The 17,567-nt window shown below is 42.9% G+C and overlaps 4 protein-coding genes across 4 annotated transcripts; 3 read left to right on the top strand and 1 right to left on the bottom strand.

Annotated features, from left to right (window-relative positions):
- Positions 1 to 297: 297 nt before the first annotated feature.
- TMEM38A (transmembrane protein 38A) lies at positions 298 to 5,133 on the bottom strand. Its single transcript, XM_078624078.1, has 6 exons — positions 5,010 to 5,133; positions 2,892 to 3,048; positions 2,287 to 2,471; positions 1,324 to 1,411; positions 922 to 1,039; positions 298 to 513 (listed from the first exon to the last, which is right to left on the bottom strand). The coding sequence occupies exons 1-6, from the start codon at positions 5,131 to 5,133 to the stop codon at positions 298 to 300; spliced, it is 888 nt and encodes a 295-aa protein (XP_078480204.1).
- An 883-nt stretch (positions 5,134 to 6,016) lies between these two features.
- On the top strand, positions 6,017 to 6,671 carry SMIM7 (small integral membrane protein 7). Its single transcript, XM_078624076.1, has 4 exons — positions 6,017 to 6,042; positions 6,285 to 6,326; positions 6,443 to 6,495; positions 6,577 to 6,671. Exons 1-4 carry the CDS (start codon positions 6,017 to 6,019, stop codon positions 6,669 to 6,671), a joined length of 216 nt encoding a protein of 71 aa, XP_078480202.1.
- Positions 6,672 to 8,340: 1,669 nt separating this feature from the next.
- On the top strand, positions 8,341 to 11,013 carry MED26 (mediator complex subunit 26). Its single transcript, XM_078624071.1, is given in 4 exon segments — positions 8,341 to 8,376; positions 8,378 to 8,413; positions 9,311 to 9,385; positions 9,478 to 11,013. Coding segments are annotated over 4 exon segments (1,683 nt in total).
- A 2,415-nt stretch (positions 11,014 to 13,428) lies between these two features.
- SLC35E1 (solute carrier family 35 member E1) lies at positions 13,429 to 17,564 on the top strand (the record flags this gene model as incomplete). The annotated part of the gene is made up of 5 exons (XM_078624075.1): positions 13,429 to 13,756; positions 14,815 to 14,885; positions 16,603 to 16,740; positions 17,185 to 17,310; positions 17,400 to 17,564. Coding segments are annotated over exons 1-5 (828 nt in total), but the record flags the coding sequence as incomplete, so codon positions are not given.
- Positions 17,565 to 17,567: the final 3 nt, after the last annotated feature.

Here is a 17,567-nt window from a genome sequence, read left to right as displayed (position 1 = left end):
ACAGGGTAGGAAGGACTAGAAGAACAGCACTGACTCGCTGAATGGCCGTCCAAGAACAACCGTGTACCTCCTAAACGTGGGTCAGCACAAAGCAGATGCAGTTCAATAAATAACTTTGAAATGTCAAGACTGAATCAATTGCCGCTGTATTTACAGAGTCCTTGTGATATGTAACATGTAGAGACCAAGGGGTCTCATTTGGTAAAACATCAAACCTTTCCTGAGAAAGGAATGGGAAGTACCATCATGTGGAGGCCATGACGGTGATTCGGAGGCAGTTTCACCGCTGCGGTGAAGCTACTCGGCTTTCTTTGCCTTCCTCTTGCGAGCACCTTCGCTCAGCTCCTCTTTGGTTTTCAGCGGGGAGGACTGGGCAGTGGCAGGAGGATGGTGGTGGTGGTGGTGGTGGTCGTCCTCAGAGGCGCCCAGAGGGGAGCCGAACAGGAGATGGCAAACCCAGGACTCGATGAGGGCGAAGGGGGAGCCGTGAGAGTGTCGGGCAGTCATGAAGACCTGCAGGGACGGAAGAAATGTTGGGGAACTGCAGCTTTGTCTGGCTGTGTCACTTATTGCTTATTGTTTACTTGTATCAGTCACTGTGATGTGATGCTGTTGGTCAGTTAACTTAATTATGCTAATCTGTATGTTTGTATGATTTTTTTTTAATCAAAATTTGATTTTCCTTTTCAATTTGAATGACAAAAAGAGCATGAGAGAATAATACAAAGGCACAGGGAGGTAAAATTACAACCAATCATAAAAAAGCCAATTAATAATAATTTTAAAAATTATAATATAAATAAAAATATATAAACCATCTAATAGATATATTAATTTTTAATACATAATCCTTTGTTGTGAAAAAATGTAAAAGAACATTTTCATCGCAGATGAGACCTGGTGATGCAGCACTGTTCTGACCTTGCTTGTGGCCATGAAGAGGGTGAAGATGAGGATGAGGGTGCTCTTGGACACGGGCAGCCAGTGGGTCTCCTGCAGGGTGAAGAGGATGGCGCCGTACAGACTGGCTTTGGTCGGGCTGCAGAGACAAACGACAGACGGTCTGTGACGTACATTCTTTGATTGTTTATGTGAGCTGAAGGCCATTTACCAGAAAAAACAAAAGATGAGGATCATTTTTCTCTATAAAACTCCTGTATGACACCTAACTCTACTGCTTAGCGATATAGTTCTGTTTATCTGACACTACTTTCGCCTTCAAAATAAAGTGACCAAGTATTTCTACGTGATTGTCATCCACCCCTAGGGGGCAGCGATGTGTCTTCTGTCCGTCTGCAGTGATGCTGCAGGACACACACTCACAATGACATGCTGAGGATCTCGTTGGTCTCTGGCCTCCACACACCGCGCAGCAGCTGCTCAAAATTGGAAATAAGAGCCACTCCAGATCCTGGGAAGATAAAAATAAACAGTGGAGGAAAAAAAATGAGGGCAGAAAAAAGTCTGAGTCTCAGATCACTGCTCTTGTTTAGTTTCAACCTCGAGCTGTGATTTTACACACTGACCGACGCCTCCACAGCCTCACATTTCAAACAGGGCCAGCAGTGGAATCACGCACACTGGGGACCATGTTTCCAGTTCCGTTCCAATAGAGGTGTATTTATGCAACAAACTGAATGAAATGAAATGAAATGAAGCGTTTATTCAATGCACTTCTTCCTGATAATGCCTATTGCAAAACGCTGCTACATCTCAGTTGCTCCATCAAACCCGTAAACCCTAATCCTTTAAACCAGGCTACATTCACGTCTATTCAGTTCATGAACACGACAGCTGAGATCATCTTGGAACGGCATTCCGGTACAGTAAACATGTGACATACAGTGCAGCTCTTTCAGCCTCCTGGAGCTCAGCAGCTGAGGTGCAGTTGGTAATCCACCCCTGCTTGCGTGCACGTGTGCAGCTCATTCATGTTACATAAATGCCAATACAGAGTAATTCACACAGTGAAATTCAAACAGACAGAGAAAACAATAGTCACAGGTACACCACCGCTTCAACTCATGTCCTGTAACGACAAGAAGAAAAACAGTCCCATGGTCCCCCCTTTCCCTCCCCGACGTTATTTACTCTGTCCAACACCTGTTCACTATTCCTGTCATATCTTCAGTCCACTTCTTAGAATCTGGTAGGGATGTGCTTTTCCATAACCTGAGGGTTCGGACTGATTTGCTTTTATTCCACAACTATGATACTCACCTGTCCAGAACCATCAGTGAAGTTTCTACCTCACATGACAACATGGAAAACATATTACCGACTGACCTTTAACGTAACCGACGATGACCATGATGAAGAAGCCATGGTGATAAGCGTGGTGGGCGTGGTGAACACCGGCAGCGATCTTGCGAGTGCGGACAACTTCCTTCAGGGCGACCAACACCAGCTTGACGGGCAGGAAAGCCACGCATTTATAGAACAGGTTGAGGGGGCAGTAGAAGATGAGGTACCTGTGTTTATATTGACAGAGAAACAAAGTTGAAGGTTCTCCTGTATGTTCTTAGTATCATTTACAAAGTATCGTCGTGTCAAACTATGTCAGTATTTTTTTCTGTTGGAGATATTGCAATATATGGCGGTTGGTGACACCGTAGAATTACGTAATTATACAAAAACCCAACAGCAGTGGGTCTATATAGATTTTCTCCATTTTTTTATGGAGAAGAAAATAAAGCCCAGGAACAAATACACACAACAGAGGTCTGCAACTGTATTCAAAGAATGGCAGGAGTACTGTCATGATATGTTTTCCAAAGTTCCTCTGCAATGACGTTATCCTATCAACTTGATCTTCCGAGAGCCATTTTCGGACCATTTTCTGCCCGCAGACATTTGATGAATCCAAGAAGTGCGAGTGAGTTGTGTCTCACCAGACAGCTGAGGCCAGCAGGATGTGGCTGTTGTGTTGGAAATAGTCGATGGGGCTGCTTCCGAGCATCATGTCCGCCAGAATATAACTACCAAAGCAGTAGAGCATGGCACAGAGCCAGGAGGCCACAGGACTCCTGCGAGAAACCTCCACTGAACCTGCAGCACGGAACGAGAGCAGTCAGGATTACACACAACACACACACACAACACACACAGAAATCCAATAATCCCATCACAACATGTGGCATGTTTAACTTTTCATGGAATTGTCCAGAAACGAGACATGTTGTCTTCATAAAAAGACATGGCTCCATGACTCCGGCCCCCAGTTCAGACAGCTCCCTCTGCTGCCACAAGAACCTTTCCGCATGCTTCTATGAGCAAAACTCAAACACCATTTGCCCCTTTATTTGTGTCCCATACTCTAAATCTATCAAAAACATCTTTTGTGGGGGGAGGGACTGGCGAAATCAAACATTTTTGTTCATTCTTCCAGAGAAAAGCGGTGTTACTGAAGAGGCAGTTTTTATCAGTGGAAGCCGTGTGTGCGTTTGTGTTGTATCTTGGTCCGCGCCCAGTCCACCATTTTAGCACACACCCTGATAGTACACCTTTTTATCATGAACTAATATTGACTCTGTGCATCTGACGCATTCTTCAAAGTACACAAAAGAGCACAAAAATGACACAAACATGACCATCGGTGAACAACATACCACCTTTACTACACATGACTGGACATACACTCGCGTGTCGGTAAAGTCTTGCCTACATCACGTTACACACATTGTCAGCAACACAGCAAACTGAGACGCGAGTAAAACACGGCTGCTTCGCTTCACACATGTCCAACAACAGGTGGGTGAAGGTGTCGTGGTGCGACTGGGGCTCAGTTTGAAAGCAATCTGATGCTGAGAAATGCCACCCTATAAATATATGCTGCTCAACTGCTCCTTCTGCCTTACAACTGTCAGGCCTGCCCTTTGACCCCAGGACCTGTCTCTCCTACCGCACCCACATCGACCCCTACATGCTTCCAGCGTGAACTGAGACGCTCACTGTACAAATGCAGTCATGCATTTACAACCCTTGACACAATTTATGTGCAAACATGCTATTATTGTATTTGTGTTGTTGTTGTTGTTGTTGTTTACCATAGGCGAGTGTTGGAGCTCACCCAGGCAACTACTTTGTCTCCCCCCTCATCCTAATGAAGTTGTTTTAAGTAATAGGTGCAAACCTTAACTTCCTGTTAATATGCTGCCTCATACTGGATTCGATTGTGGAATATGAAACATGTTTCATTCATGAATTAGCTCAATCCAAACAGGAAACAAAAGATTTTTTTAAAGTAAATTTATTACATGCAGCTGCGACAAGCTGATTCCCAAGTTTGCTTTAAAACTTTCTTTATCAATATGACACATTTTACAATGATGGAAACAAATTTCACTCATGGACTAGAGTTTGAATTCAGCCTGAACTTTTGAATCGTGCTTACTTCTTGTTCCACAGCTTATTTCATGTTTAACTTGCAGTGTAAATAACCGTTTGTCCTGAAGCCCAAAAGAAGGGGGGGGGGGGCTCGGTAGGCCTGCTGCCTTCTATTTCTGGACTTTCTATTTTTCACCTATGTTGCTGGTATGCAAAGGCCTTTTCTCATGTTTCATCCTCCTCGGGCTCTGCTGCTCAAAGGAGTTTGAGAGAATATCACACAAAACCCAAAGTGGTTTAATCCACTTCAGTGATTTGGTGAGAAAATGAGGTCAGGCTGCTATAGCAACAGCAACATTCTCACAAACCATGCAGAGCTGGAGCAGCTCCGCACTTTATGTAACAGGTCAGGCTTTAAATGGAGAGGGTCCTAGACAGATTACAGAAACACAAAGACCTTGTAGGGATATCACAAAGCATGACGGGGTATGTCCTAAATTGGCAACTTAATGTGGGAATGTTCCTCTTTTGTTTCCTACTTGCATGATATTGAGTGTTCACGTTAAATACACTGAAAATCTGCAATTGTGCAAATTACCATTTGTTGTGTAAACACATTGTGGAGCATCACCTGATGAATGGCATACATGTGTCAAATAAAAGAAAGTATAAAACACACTCACCTGGCTCATACTTGAGGTAGAGGATGGACACGATGTAATAAGCAAGGTCAAACACAGGAAACATTCCCATTTTGGAGAAAACCTGGGCAATATCGCCCAAATTCAGAGCTGCCAGCACTTCCATGTCTGATACCAGTGAGTCCCTCTGTTATTAAAAGTCCAACTGCGGTGTGAGGATCAGACCCCCCCCACCAGCCCTGTCCGGAGACTCCACCAGCCCCCGGGTCCTGACAGTGGAAGCCTGTGACACTTAAGCCCTCCTATTAATATCAGTCATCTCCACAACCTCAGCATCATCATCATCATCATCATCCTCATCCTCCTCCTCCTCGCCGAGCTGAGACCAGCTGCTCCGGCTCTTGTCAGGGGGGGCAGGAGGTTTTCACGACAGCTGCAAACAGATAGGCATTCTCTCTTCATCGTCGTCACCATCAAGACACCATTCCTTTATTTTGCTTTAACGCCGACATGCGCCAAAAGCAGACAGCATTCATCCATCATAGCTCGGTAACATTGGCGGATATCACGTGACCTACCTCCACATGATGCTAGCCTACGTCCTCCCAAATAAACTGCCAACATATCTGCTTATATCATGCGAATTTCACATATTTAATTCGACGTAATCCGCGTGTTTGTTCTCGTGTCTTTCGATAGATTGGAGACATTACAGCAGTGACCCCTTACTGCCGCAAGGGGGCTCTGCAAACCAAAAGGGAAAACCTGGAAGGTAAATTTTGTCTTGCAGGAGTAATTTTGTGGTATTATATTAAACATATTATGCAATAATAATAAAAATCAATATTTATTTGACATATTTTCACCTTTTGTGGATATGTATGTGGCGACAAAATCCTAACCCAAGACCGCTGAACCCAAGACCGCTGAACGAAAAGCGTCTGCCTGAACGACGAACCTCAGACTTAACCTCCGAAATCTTATTGGTCAATCCTGTTGGCGAACCCGGAAGTAATGTGTGCGTTGTGACGTGACGTGATGTGGACAAGATGATCGGAGATTTGTTGATATTCGGGTAATGGGTTTGATATTCAACGATTCCTCACAATAACACGTCCTTATGTCACAGATATACTCTCCGTGTACTTAATTCAAACCGTGTTCAAGGCGGTTAGCAGGCCGTCGAGTTAAATAACAAGCTAACTAGCTCCATGCTAATGCCAGCTCACCAGCTAACGTTAATAGTTGGCAGGCAATACAACAATAGAACCTCTAACACCTTGAATCGACAAACCGGTGTTGTCTCTGTTTCTCTAGGACCTTACTGGTGAATGCAGGGGCTGTGCTGAATTTCAAGCTGTGAGTATGTTATTGTTAAAGTTGGAAAATGTCTCAGGGCTAGAAAGCAAAATAGTATCAGGGCTACAAAGCAAATGTGTCAGATTGGTCAGTCAGAGGTTTTCACTGTTTTGTAGCAAAAAGAGGGAGTCCCAAGGATTTGGAGATGAGTCCAGATCACCAACCACAGGTATGTGTGACAGATGGAAATTGTTGCATTAAAGGTCTCTGAACTGTGCATTGACCTCAAGTGCTATCAATGTTTTCTTAGGTGACAACATCAGAGAGTTCCTGCTCAGCCTGCGATACTTTCGGATCTTCATTGCGCTGTGGAACATCTTCATCATGTTTTGCATGATACTGTGAGTAAGGCTGATAGTTAACACAGCTCATGGAGTAATACACATCCAGTGGTGTGACACTTGCACAGGTTGGATAAGTCAATAGGTTTTGAGTAGCGGCAGCCTTGATAGTGTTTTCTACCCACCCTCTGAAGTACTGAAGTACCTCTGTATTCACGGACAATTTTTCAGTTGTGAATGTGAACATGTCAGAGAATTACTTCAGTAATTATTTTCTTACACATTCTTTCTTTCGTTGACACATGTCCCCTTAAGTATCATGTAACAACGTATTCTTCTAACCTGAGTATGATCTCCATTAAAAAATGTGTAAGTGTTAAAGCACGAACTCTGCCATGTGTCTAACTGTATTAATATCTTACATCTTCATAGGTTGTTTGGATCCTGATCCATGTGTGCTGTGACTTGGGTCCCACTGGTTGTTTTTCAAGATGGATATTCTGAACTTGATGGTTTTTTTTCCCTTTTAAACGTTAATTGTGTTTTTTTTCTTGTCCTTCTACCTGGACTACAGAAAAAAAGCTTTATTTATTTTGTCTCACACAATAGTAACAACAACTCAAATTAGAGTCCTCCATGTCTGTTTGATTATTAAAGATGGTGGTTGGAAATTTTGGCCAACCTTTGCTCGTGTCTCTATGTAGCATGTTATTGCTGTCTATGTACTAAAACTACACATGCTGCTATAGTATTGAGACTAATCGTATCAAACATACGACCTTCCAAGATAAGCAGCTAGTTTTGCATCAGTGTAAAACATATTTTGGTATGTTTACATCTACAGTTCGATATCTGAAACACTTCTGATCGGCATGTGATAAATTGCATCTCAACATGTAGGCTGTAGTGTGTGTCAGTACAAATTGTTTTTACACAGCCTCTGGCAAAAACACAACTTCTTCCCTTTACTCTGTGGCAGTAGTAAGCAAATGTGCCATCCTTTTAATAAAAATGTACATTTTGTCATTAAGTGTGTGAAGTGATTGGATGACAGTTGCTATTGTGACTATTATGTGATAGCTGCCGATTCGATTACTGCAGAAGTCATTGCTCATCAATGAACTTTCGTTCTAGACCAATCCATAACACGGCAACAGTGCCATCATGTGAAAGTGAAAAAGAACTACAACGAATAAAGTTCATTTGAAGAAGAAATAATAATAATGAAAAGATTAGCTGCAAGGTAAATCAATGTCACATGTGTAGATCAGAGCATTTCATTTTGCATATCCGCTCCAAGTAAATTACGGTAAAATTACGCTATCATTTTTCTATTGGCAATGTCTGGCATCCTTACGTAACCCCTCGTGAGGAGACGCCAGAGCAGAACTGACGTATTTTACGTCAACGTCTCCCATCATGCTCCTCGCGAGCTCTTGACAAAAAAAAAAAAACAGATGAGGGAGGAGGAGGAGGAGGAGGAGGAGGAGGAGGAGGGAGACTACCGGCCGCCGTGGGTAGTCGATCCCGAGAGGCTTTTCTGCTGTCCTCGTCTGAATAGTCAAATACCTGACGGCGGTAAACAAACACGAAGGTAAAAGCATCAGCCCCATGATGCTCTTTCCTGCTGAAAATCCTCCACTGGGTCTGTGAGTGTCGGCGGCTTGTTCTCCGCCGCCTCTACGTGGTTCACCGCCGTCTGTGTCCGTCCGGACCCGCGACACCGCCAGGCGATGACAGCGGCCACAGCCACTCCGCAGGTGATGAGAGGACCGGCTGCTGGAGGCCATCGACGGCCAGAGCAATGTGGGTATACCCGTGAGTTTTTACGAAGCAGATTTATGCAGACAGGCAGACAATAAGGCCAAGCAGACTTTCACGTCACTGTCGTAGCTTCGCAAACTAGTTCCAGTCAGTGTGCGGCTAAATATTGTTTGCTTGCTAATTAGCTTGCTGACTGATATCACTAGTAAGCGAAAGTAACAGATGGCAGACATTCCCTTCTATCTGGCTGCTGCTGTTGGCTAATGCACAAATTCAGATTCAGCTTATAAATGAACTACATGAAAATTCTGGAATAATGTGTTATAGTACATTGTTTGTAATATAATGGATTGAAGGCTTTAGTAAGATGTATTTATTAAAACAAGTCAGATGACAAACATATATCATCTGCCTGCACTGGCTAAGCATTTGTTTAGTTCAGCTTCACATTTTTATTTCCTCAGCATTAGGAGATGTTACTGTCAGCAAACAAATGTTAAGTGCATTCAGTTTTTCTTTTATTTAAGTAACTTGTATATAATATTTTCATGGTACAATTGAATATGCTGATTGCAGTCTGATTGAAAGCAGTTAGTGACATGATTTTTACATATGTATAGATTATTTCCACAAAGAAGGCCTTCTTGCTTCAGGTTGGAAAAGTGGTTAAGTTAATCCACAATGGTGTACAACATGCTTCTACTTTTCTTCCACACATATCTCCCGTGATATTTTGGTGTAAGGAAACGCCACATTTGCATACGTTCTCAGTTTGTCATACTGTGCCTGAAACCAGCACACTGCCTTGACTTGCAGGTGCACATTTGAGAGCCTATTCAAATGATGCCTTGACCTTTTGAATAGCCTCTTTTTATCCCAAATCGGACCACATTCAAATGTGTGAGGTTGTGATGCTGAACCTGTGCATCTTTCCAGCAGATACGCAACATGGTGATTGTTGTGGAGGTGATTTCTTATTTGGAGAAATATCCAATCACCAAAGAGGCACTGGAGGTAGGTAACAGTAAGACGTACAGTATGTGCAGTCAAAGTAGAATTTAGTTGGAGTTAAACAAGTATTAAACTTCCACACTATCCTCTTGAAGGAAACCCGTCTTGGCAAACTCATCAACGATGTCCGGAAGAAAACCAAAAATGAAGATCTTGCAAAAAGAGCCAAGAAGCTCCTGCGAAACTGGCAGAAGCTGATTGAACCAGGAACGGATGAGGTGTTGTCCAAAGGCCACACTGGTGCATCCTGGTCTTCCAATGGTGGTGCTAACATAGCTACTACTCCGCCATCAGGTAAACCAACTCCGGAGTTGAAGAACAGAAATGACTTTAACAACTGCTTCTCCCCTAAGGTGGAGAAACAGTCTAACAAGAAATGTAAGGGTGACCAGAATGAGGCACATCTCTTCCCTGCCAAGATTTCCAAAACCACTTTTCACAATAAAAACCACAAGCATATACAGCTGTCAGCCAATGGAAATGGCAATAGCTCTGAAATGTTTCTAGATTCTCAGGTATGCCAGCCTTTAGCCAGGAACGTTTCTGAGCCTTTGGACACTGACAAGCTTAATAAAATTCCTGTTAAATCTGTGAAACCCCATCCAAGTGCCCAGGGATGCAGCAAACCGCCAAGCACATCTATGTTGCTCAAAGCATCAGTTCTGCAGCAAGGCAGGCAGGCTGCCTCTGGGGGGCAGTATAGACCCAGAAGCCCACGCTGCTCCTTGAACGTTCCTCAAACGCCAAAGCCGGACGCTGTTGTGAAACAAGTTGCACCACAAGCACAGAGTATTGCCACCTCCGCTGTGAGGCCTGGGCCTGTGGAGAACTCTGGGTTGGGCCCCTCCTCTCCGTCTTTCAATGTGTGTGTGAAGAACTCGTGGTCTGTAGATCTGGACTCACAAAGCAGGCCTCCTAGCATGTCCCGTCAAAACTCAGAGCCCTTCGGCTACAGCGCTGGACTCTGTTTGGGAGATGATGGAGCTTTTATGATGACATGCAAAAGAAAAAGAGAGAAGAACAAGTCTAAAGACTATGTAGTCAGTCTGGACCGACAGACTGTAGAAGACAGCCTTAAAACTGTCAGATTAAAAGACAGGAGACTGACATTTGACCCCGTCACAGGGCAGATCAAACCTAATAAGGAGTTTTCTGAGGAGAAGGAGGTCAGGCTTGGTCACAGGTCTGAGCCTCAGAGGACAGACCAGTCCAAGCAGAATCCACCGGTTCCTTCCAGTCCTTTCCAACAGACTAACTGGAAAGAGCTGTCCAGGAGTGAAATCATCCAGGCCTACCTTAGCCAGCAAAGCAATGTCCTGACATCATCAGGTGTGCACACTCCAGGTGCACACTTTTTCATGACTGAGTGCTTGAAAAATGATGAGAATGGAAATAAAGTGGACAAGGAAACCCACGTGTTGGCATCCGAACTCCCAGCCAGGGATTTACCGGGGCTCAGCAGAGATGTCAACAGCCAGGACGTGAACAGATTACACACAGAGCACTGGTCCGGGGTGAATGGTTGCTATGACTCACAGGGTAATTGGTACGACTGGACAGAGTGCATCTCCTTAGACGCGCATGGAGATGAGAGCAGGTTGAACATACTGCCCTACGTCTGTCTGGATTGAAACTGAGGTCTGGATCCTGTTGGTGACTGTGGAAGTTACCATTATTGTGCAGCAAAGAGACTGAAAAACTCCAACACTGGATTATTGTTGGAAATAGTATCATCGTGCTGCCTGCATGAATGTGAATGGGAAATGCACAGGGTGTAGTTTCAGCATTTTGAACGGCATAAAGGAGAAAGGCTATGCATTAACTGCCCGTTTTTTTGCTGATGTTTACCAAGTGAACAACAGTGACAGGGAGACCCCAATTTCTTGTTCACATGTAACTGCACAGTCATGTTTTATATTGCTTGATTTATGATAATCCCATGCTTCATCAAGTGAACTGACTTTTATTTATTCAGTCCGTGAGCCTGCATACAACCTCATTGAAAAGACACAGACATATTAGCGGTTTTGTTTCGTATTTTTTCTCTTACCGATCAACTCATGCTTTCCAGTCATAATGGCAATGTGGGACAAAAGACCCAATTCTCTGCTGAGAAGGATTCTAATACTCAGCTGACAACACCACAAAGACAACAACAGATGCGACAACACACGCATCTTTTCAACATGAAATTACAGCTGTTTCCCGTGACAGTGTTTTTCGTTGTAGGTATAACATGGCCAAGGTGCCTTTTCACGCCTTGTTTATTTTGGTTGAATCAAGCTCCTGGTTTCCTCCTTGTTGCAGTTCACACTCGGGACCAAATCAGTTGTGCAGCGACCCTTAAGACGGTGTGGTTTGTCTGGTTTCAAACTGATGTACATATGTTTGTGCGATGAGCAGAACAAACAAACCCAATCTGACCCAATTACTCTGAGAATTTGGCAAGTTTGAGCTCAAGGATGCTGTAACACCAGTACTGTGGGACGCATCGGTGCACATAAACGTCGTTATGTAAAGCAGAAATTAAGGAAGAAAAGTGAATATGTATATAAACTTTGCATCGTTAAGATGTAAATCTGACCAAGAAAGCCCAGTGGATAGCTGCAGCGATGCATTTTGGTTCATTTGTATTTTTCTCGATAGAGAACAAAATTTAAGCAAGTTTACAGACTTTGCACTGATGACAACGCCCGATGACTTGAAGCTTTACATCGTGTTTATGATGTAGTTCTATCCTGGCCTGTTTACGTCATTATTTTTCAGAACAAGGTCTGTGGATTTTGTCCCCCATCTTCTGCACTGGTGTTCAGGGCTGCTACTGACAGTATAGAAATAACAGCAACCGTGTATATACGAGCACCACAGTTTTGTCTTTCAACATACTTGGACCGGAAACATCCTCGAACTGTACTGTGAAAAAAACATGTATCTTTACTTCCGCTGAGCCGCTGTTCCTGTATTACAGGAAGTCCTCATCGAGAAACATCTGACTGAAAGAACAACTGTCAAATTAGCGCTAAAACATTTGAATTTTTGTTTCAGAGTGACATTGAAACTGTGGCTGTGAAACTTGAGATAAGAGAAGGTCATGTACATGACATCTACAAACCCATGAAGGGGGGGCAGAATTAGTTCAGTGATGCCGATTATATAATTAAAATGTTCCTTGCTGATACACCAGTTTACCTTGCATGGGAAAACTGATAATGTGAACCGTTTTATTCTTACCTTTTCCTTTTACTCAGTTTAGTGTAAAATGTGAATTGCACAACACATTATGCCACTCGCTTGTATTTTGTACTGTCAGGAAGAACTGAAATACAAATTGACATGCTGGATAAAGTACTTTATCATTCCATATAGATATCTTTTGCCTTATATGGAAACCTGTGATTTTCCTAACTATGGAGCCTTAGTCAATGTACAGATATTAGCCTTTTGTGTTCAGTCGAATGCAGAACAAGAACATATTTGCTACTTTGTCCTTTTGAGTGGACATGTTTATGTGTCATTAAAAAAACTGCAAAAGTTCTGATTGTCATTTTCCATTGTATATGAAACCTGGTGTATTGTCATTGTAGAGAATGACTGCACAAGGTTCACTCTGGTGTCTGCAGTTTGGAGAATTATAAAGAGCTTTCAATCACTCCATGTTTTGTTTTCTTCATTGTCAGATATTAAACTAACAGAAGGATTTTATATAAATCTAAGCCATTTACACTGGCTTCCCATGTGTCAAAAGCAAATACACTTTGTATGTAATGTGCTCTTAACTTATAGTCTGCTCAGTCAGTTTTTTGTGTGTCTTTTTCAGCCAGATAATTGCAATGAAAGAAACATGCTCTGTCAAACGCAGCTAAATATGGAGGTGATTGAGTGGGTGGATTGAATGGGTTTTTTGCTTTTGCAAGTGCCTGATTGGCTTTTATTTTGAAGAACCCGGTCGGAAGTTGCATGCTGAATTGTTTGTACGTGCAGCACCCCCGTTCCACCTCCCCGTGTGCCGCAGACAGACGCTACTGCCGGCCACTCCGCTCAGGAAGATGGCTGTGGAGGAGCGGACTCACGTCAGGGAAGGGTTCCGGATAGTTGTGCTGTGTGTTTTTTGGTACACAGTCAGCTCAGGAGGCAACGTCGTCAACAAAATAATCCTCAATGGATTCCCGTACCCGGTCACGGTTTCTCTTTTTCACATTATCTCAATCGTCGTCTTCCTGCCACCGTTGTTGCGGGCATGGGGTGTCCCCAAAACAGACCTGCCGAGCAGGTACTACCGGTGGTACATTCTACCTTTAGCATTTGGTAAATACTTTGCGTCTGTGTCCGCTCACTTCAGTATCTGGAAAGTTCCCGTTTCATATGCGCACACTGGTGAGTACAGCTGCTCTGTGTCGTGATTTGTGTGATAATTTTAGGCCAGCTGGAGCATGTCAGCCCGGCTAACTTGATGATGTGTCTGTACTATCAGCTGATGCTAGCTCCGTCGGCTAATGCGAGACCAACATTTTACTGGCATATCGTCCTCTGTTTCTTTAGCTTCCTGTTTATCGACAGTAAACCTTTGTCAGTAGTCAAATAATGCACCACGTTTACTCTAGCTACATATTTGACAGGTTTCTCGGAAAGACTTCTAACTAGCTGCTGCTAGCTAGCAAGCCAACTTTAAATGCTCAGTGTGCGTCACGCAAGGGGGCGTGGTCTAACCCAGAATTCATTTTTGTACCAACGAAACTGACATGGAACAATTTGTGAATTTTCAGCCAATACTTTCGTGTTTATCATAATCTCAAACTCCAGCTTGTAAGTGGACTTAGATTCAGATTCAGATCAGTACAAAGTAATTCATGTGGGGATACCTGCATCCTTGTTTTTACATGACGGTAGTTTTTGCAAGCACTGTGAAATGCATCAGCGGATGTCTAATGAATTTGTTTTAAAGTTCATGCTGAATTAGAGTTAGAGACTTGAGATTGATGCATTTGAAAATTAAAGTTTTTAAATTAGACAATTTTTAAATTAAAACAATTTAGTTTGACACTATATGAGACAAACTACATGTGATAGAATTGCTCTTTATTTGAACAATACAGCAGCACTGCAAACTAACCACTACCTACAATGTAAACATGAAGAATGGTAAGTCCTCATATAACCTCCACAAGTGTAGTGAATCTTCTTCTTCTTCTTCTTCTCCTTTCGGCTTTGTCCCTCTTCAGGGGTTGCCACAGCGAATCATTGATTTCCATCTTTCCCTGTTCTCTGTATAGTGAATAAATTGACAATTCAGACAATGAAATGGGATATATCCAACAAGACTACCTGATTTAATTACCTACCTGACTTAATTCCAATTGAAAATCATGTGTATCGCAGCCTTTCTTGCTAATGGACGTTTTTGTAATTTTACTTTATTTTTTTCTCCTCCACAGTCAAAGCTACAATGCCAATATGGGTTGTGCTATTATCAAGAATTATCATGAGGGAGAAGCAAACCACAAAGGTGAGTAGTTTGGCCACAGCCGAAATACATAAGACCTGCTTTGTTTCTGTATGTGTCTTGGTGTTTAAGACTCAGCAGTGGTGATGTGGCACAGGTTGCATCTGTACTGAATCTCATATTACATTCATGTCCACAGTTTTTTTTTTTCTGAGCTGTACTTCCCACCTATTGACCACCTTAACTTGGTGGATTCCAAAAAAACCTGAGTATCCAGGAGAGTTGTTTATTTTGTGGATAGAGATCCATGAGCCTAGGGTTTTTACTCCAGATTGACTGGTGATTGCCTCTGTGTACAAACGAGTCAACACATTTTGGGAAAACTTGATGTGACTTCTAATTGTGTCGTTGTAATACTGGCTACTGTGCCGTCTGGATGATGGAGGGGGTCAGTGCAGCTTGTTTAAATGAGACGTTGAGTCGAACATCTCCCATCTCACATCAGACTGTGATGTTTGCCCTTCAGTCGACAGGGCAGTGTTCAGACAGGGGATGCAGGTGTTGATGACGTATTTAAGCAGCAGCAACTGCACGGAGAAACTTAACTCGAATGAGACTCAACACAACTTTCATAACGGTTGAATTTCTCAGGAGTATACAGTATATATCGCATCGCAACAAAAATATCCATAAAACTTATTTGCTGTTCAGGATCAGAGGACATATAAGTTCCTAAACTCAAAGTTCCCTTAGAGTTTAAGAACAAGTTTCACCAGAAATGGGGCTAAAATCTAGGCCTCTGCCAAAGCAGACATGACCTTTGTTAAAGGTAAAGTTAAAAATATCCAGCTGTCTCTTTCCAGTAGTACACATATAGACAGGGAAGTAGTGTATGTGTTATGAGAATGTGTTTTTCAACTCCTAACACCTAAGTAATGATTCATGATTCCACTTGTGTCTTTTAATTTTCCGTATGTTCTTTCACAGAGCATTCTGTTCTTGAGATAGTTGTTGGTGTGTTACCCCTGAGGACTCTTCATGTCTATAAAACATGTTGTCTTATGATAATCATTCTTGACTCGTACCCACTCTGAGTGGGTACTGAGTGCATTTTACTGACTCTCCTCTTGAACAAGATTGAGTGAATTTCCTGTTGCTAGAAGGGGTTCTCATTCCAAGACAGAGGAATTCACACACAATATTGGTAGATATTTTCCGTCAGTCAGTTCACAGGTTGGCTCCAAGACAGGTTTTATTTCTTTTTTTGTGGGTAAAATCACACTTTTATCCTGCTTCCATAATGTTCATCCATTGACAGTTTAGACTGATTACTAGAGGCCTTACAGTGCCTTGTCACACGTGTCGACTGCAACACTTTTCTTTTGGCTTCAAAATGTCCTACATTCAATGGCTGACTGAAATTCGTTACGAATCTTTCAAGACTACAATTTCCTAAATCCATAAATAAATAGACCCCACTGTCTTGTTCCAAAAAAGTTTCCTTCCTTTCCGATGCCCCAACCTTCCTGACGTGCAAATACACAGATGCAGGTGAAAACCTTTCCTCATTGCTCGGAGTAATTTGTAGATAATTAACAGTTCTGCCAGTTGATCTGACCCAGTTATTATAATGATCTATTCCAGGGCTGCAAATAAGAAACACAAACTGAAGCGTTGGTATTTTTGTGGCCTATGTTACTTCCCTTGAGTTAATACAGGGAAAAATTGAAAACCAGTCCTTGTTTTTTCCTCTGCTTCATGCGTGTGGTTCCTGTCGAAGGTGTACGTGTCTCTGATCCCCATCATCGGTGGAGTGCTGCTGGCCACAGTCACTGAGCTGTCCTTTGACGTGTCGGGTCTCATCAGCGCCCTGGCCGCCACGCTCTGCTTCTCTCTGCAGAACATCTTCTCCAAAAAGGTAAAATGTTAATTAAATACAAAACCATCAAAAGCCAGGGAAAAATATCTGCAGAGGCTTGAATAGAACTGGTTTGCCAGTGTGGTTTAGTATTTGAGTTGTAATGAATTTGAATGCCATTTTTTGGCAAGTGTACACAGAGGTTTTAGAGATGAAAAAGGTGGTTAGATTAGACTGGTAGAACATTCCACTTTAGGAGGGTTTGGTGGACTGCATCGACTGTTGGATAACAGCCGATGTTAGATAATACGGCTACATTTCATTTAAAATAAATCAGAATGAAATATTCAGGTGAAGAAAGTTTTTAGCTTTAAAGACACTGTTGTGAATGATGCCGTCATTTTTCATCAGTGAGAAATGGACAACACAGGCAAACGTCTGTAAACAGTAATGGTTCAGTTCATGCTTTCCAATGGATGTTTAACCATGTTTTTTCTTTCAAAGGTGTTGCGTGATACACGGATCCATCACCTCAGGCTGCTCAACATCCTGGGCTTTAATGCTGTGATCTTCATGTTGCCCACCTGGGTTCTGGTGGACCTGTCTGTGTTTCTTGTGAACGACAGCCCGGTTAGTAGCTGCTACTGCACCAATGTTGTCACTTCCATGGAGAATCTGACCTTTATGGCCTTTAACCTTCTTTTGTCATCACCATTCAGTCTGACATGTCAGGATGGACCAGCACCTTCATCCTCCTCCTCATCAGTGGCTTCTGCAACTTCGCCCAGAACGTCATCGCCTTCAGCGTGCTCAACCTCGTCAGCCCACTTAGCTACGCCGTCGCCAACGCCACCAAGAGGATCATGGTCATCAGCATCTCGCTACTG

This window comes from Lampetra planeri, unplaced genomic scaffold (assembly GCF_965212315.1).
Source record: "Lampetra planeri unplaced genomic scaffold, kcLamPlan1.2.h2 scaffold_602, whole genome shotgun sequence".
NCBI classification, from domain to species: domain Eukaryota; kingdom Metazoa; phylum Chordata; class Hyperoartia; order Petromyzontiformes; family Petromyzontidae; genus Lampetra; species Lampetra planeri.
The sequence above is the reverse complement of the archived record's forward strand: the minus strand, read 5'-3'. Positions and strand labels throughout refer to the sequence as shown.

Coding starts and splice junctions, on each gene's coding strand:
- TMEM38A (XM_078624078.1), bottom strand. CDS start 5,133: ATGGAAGTGCTGGCAGCTCTGAATTTGGGCGATATTGCCCAGGTTTTC. Junction 2,472..2,891: donor CTGCTGGCCTCAGCTGTCTG/GTGAGACACAAC, acceptor ATATAAACACAG/GTACCTCATCTTCTACTGCC. Junction 514..921: donor TCTTCATGGCCACAAGCAAG/GTCAGAACAGTG, acceptor CCGTCCCTGCAG/GTCTTCATGACTGCCCGACA.
- SMIM7 (XM_078624076.1), top strand. CDS start 6,017: ATGATCGGAGATTTGTTGATATTCGG. Junction 6,043..6,284: donor GGAGATTTGTTGATATTCGG/GTAATGGGTTTG, acceptor CTGTTTCTCTAG/GACCTTACTGGTGAATGCAG. Junction 6,327..6,442: donor GCTGTGCTGAATTTCAAGCT/GTGAGTATGTTA, acceptor ACTGTTTTGTAG/CAAAAAGAGGGAGTCCCAAG.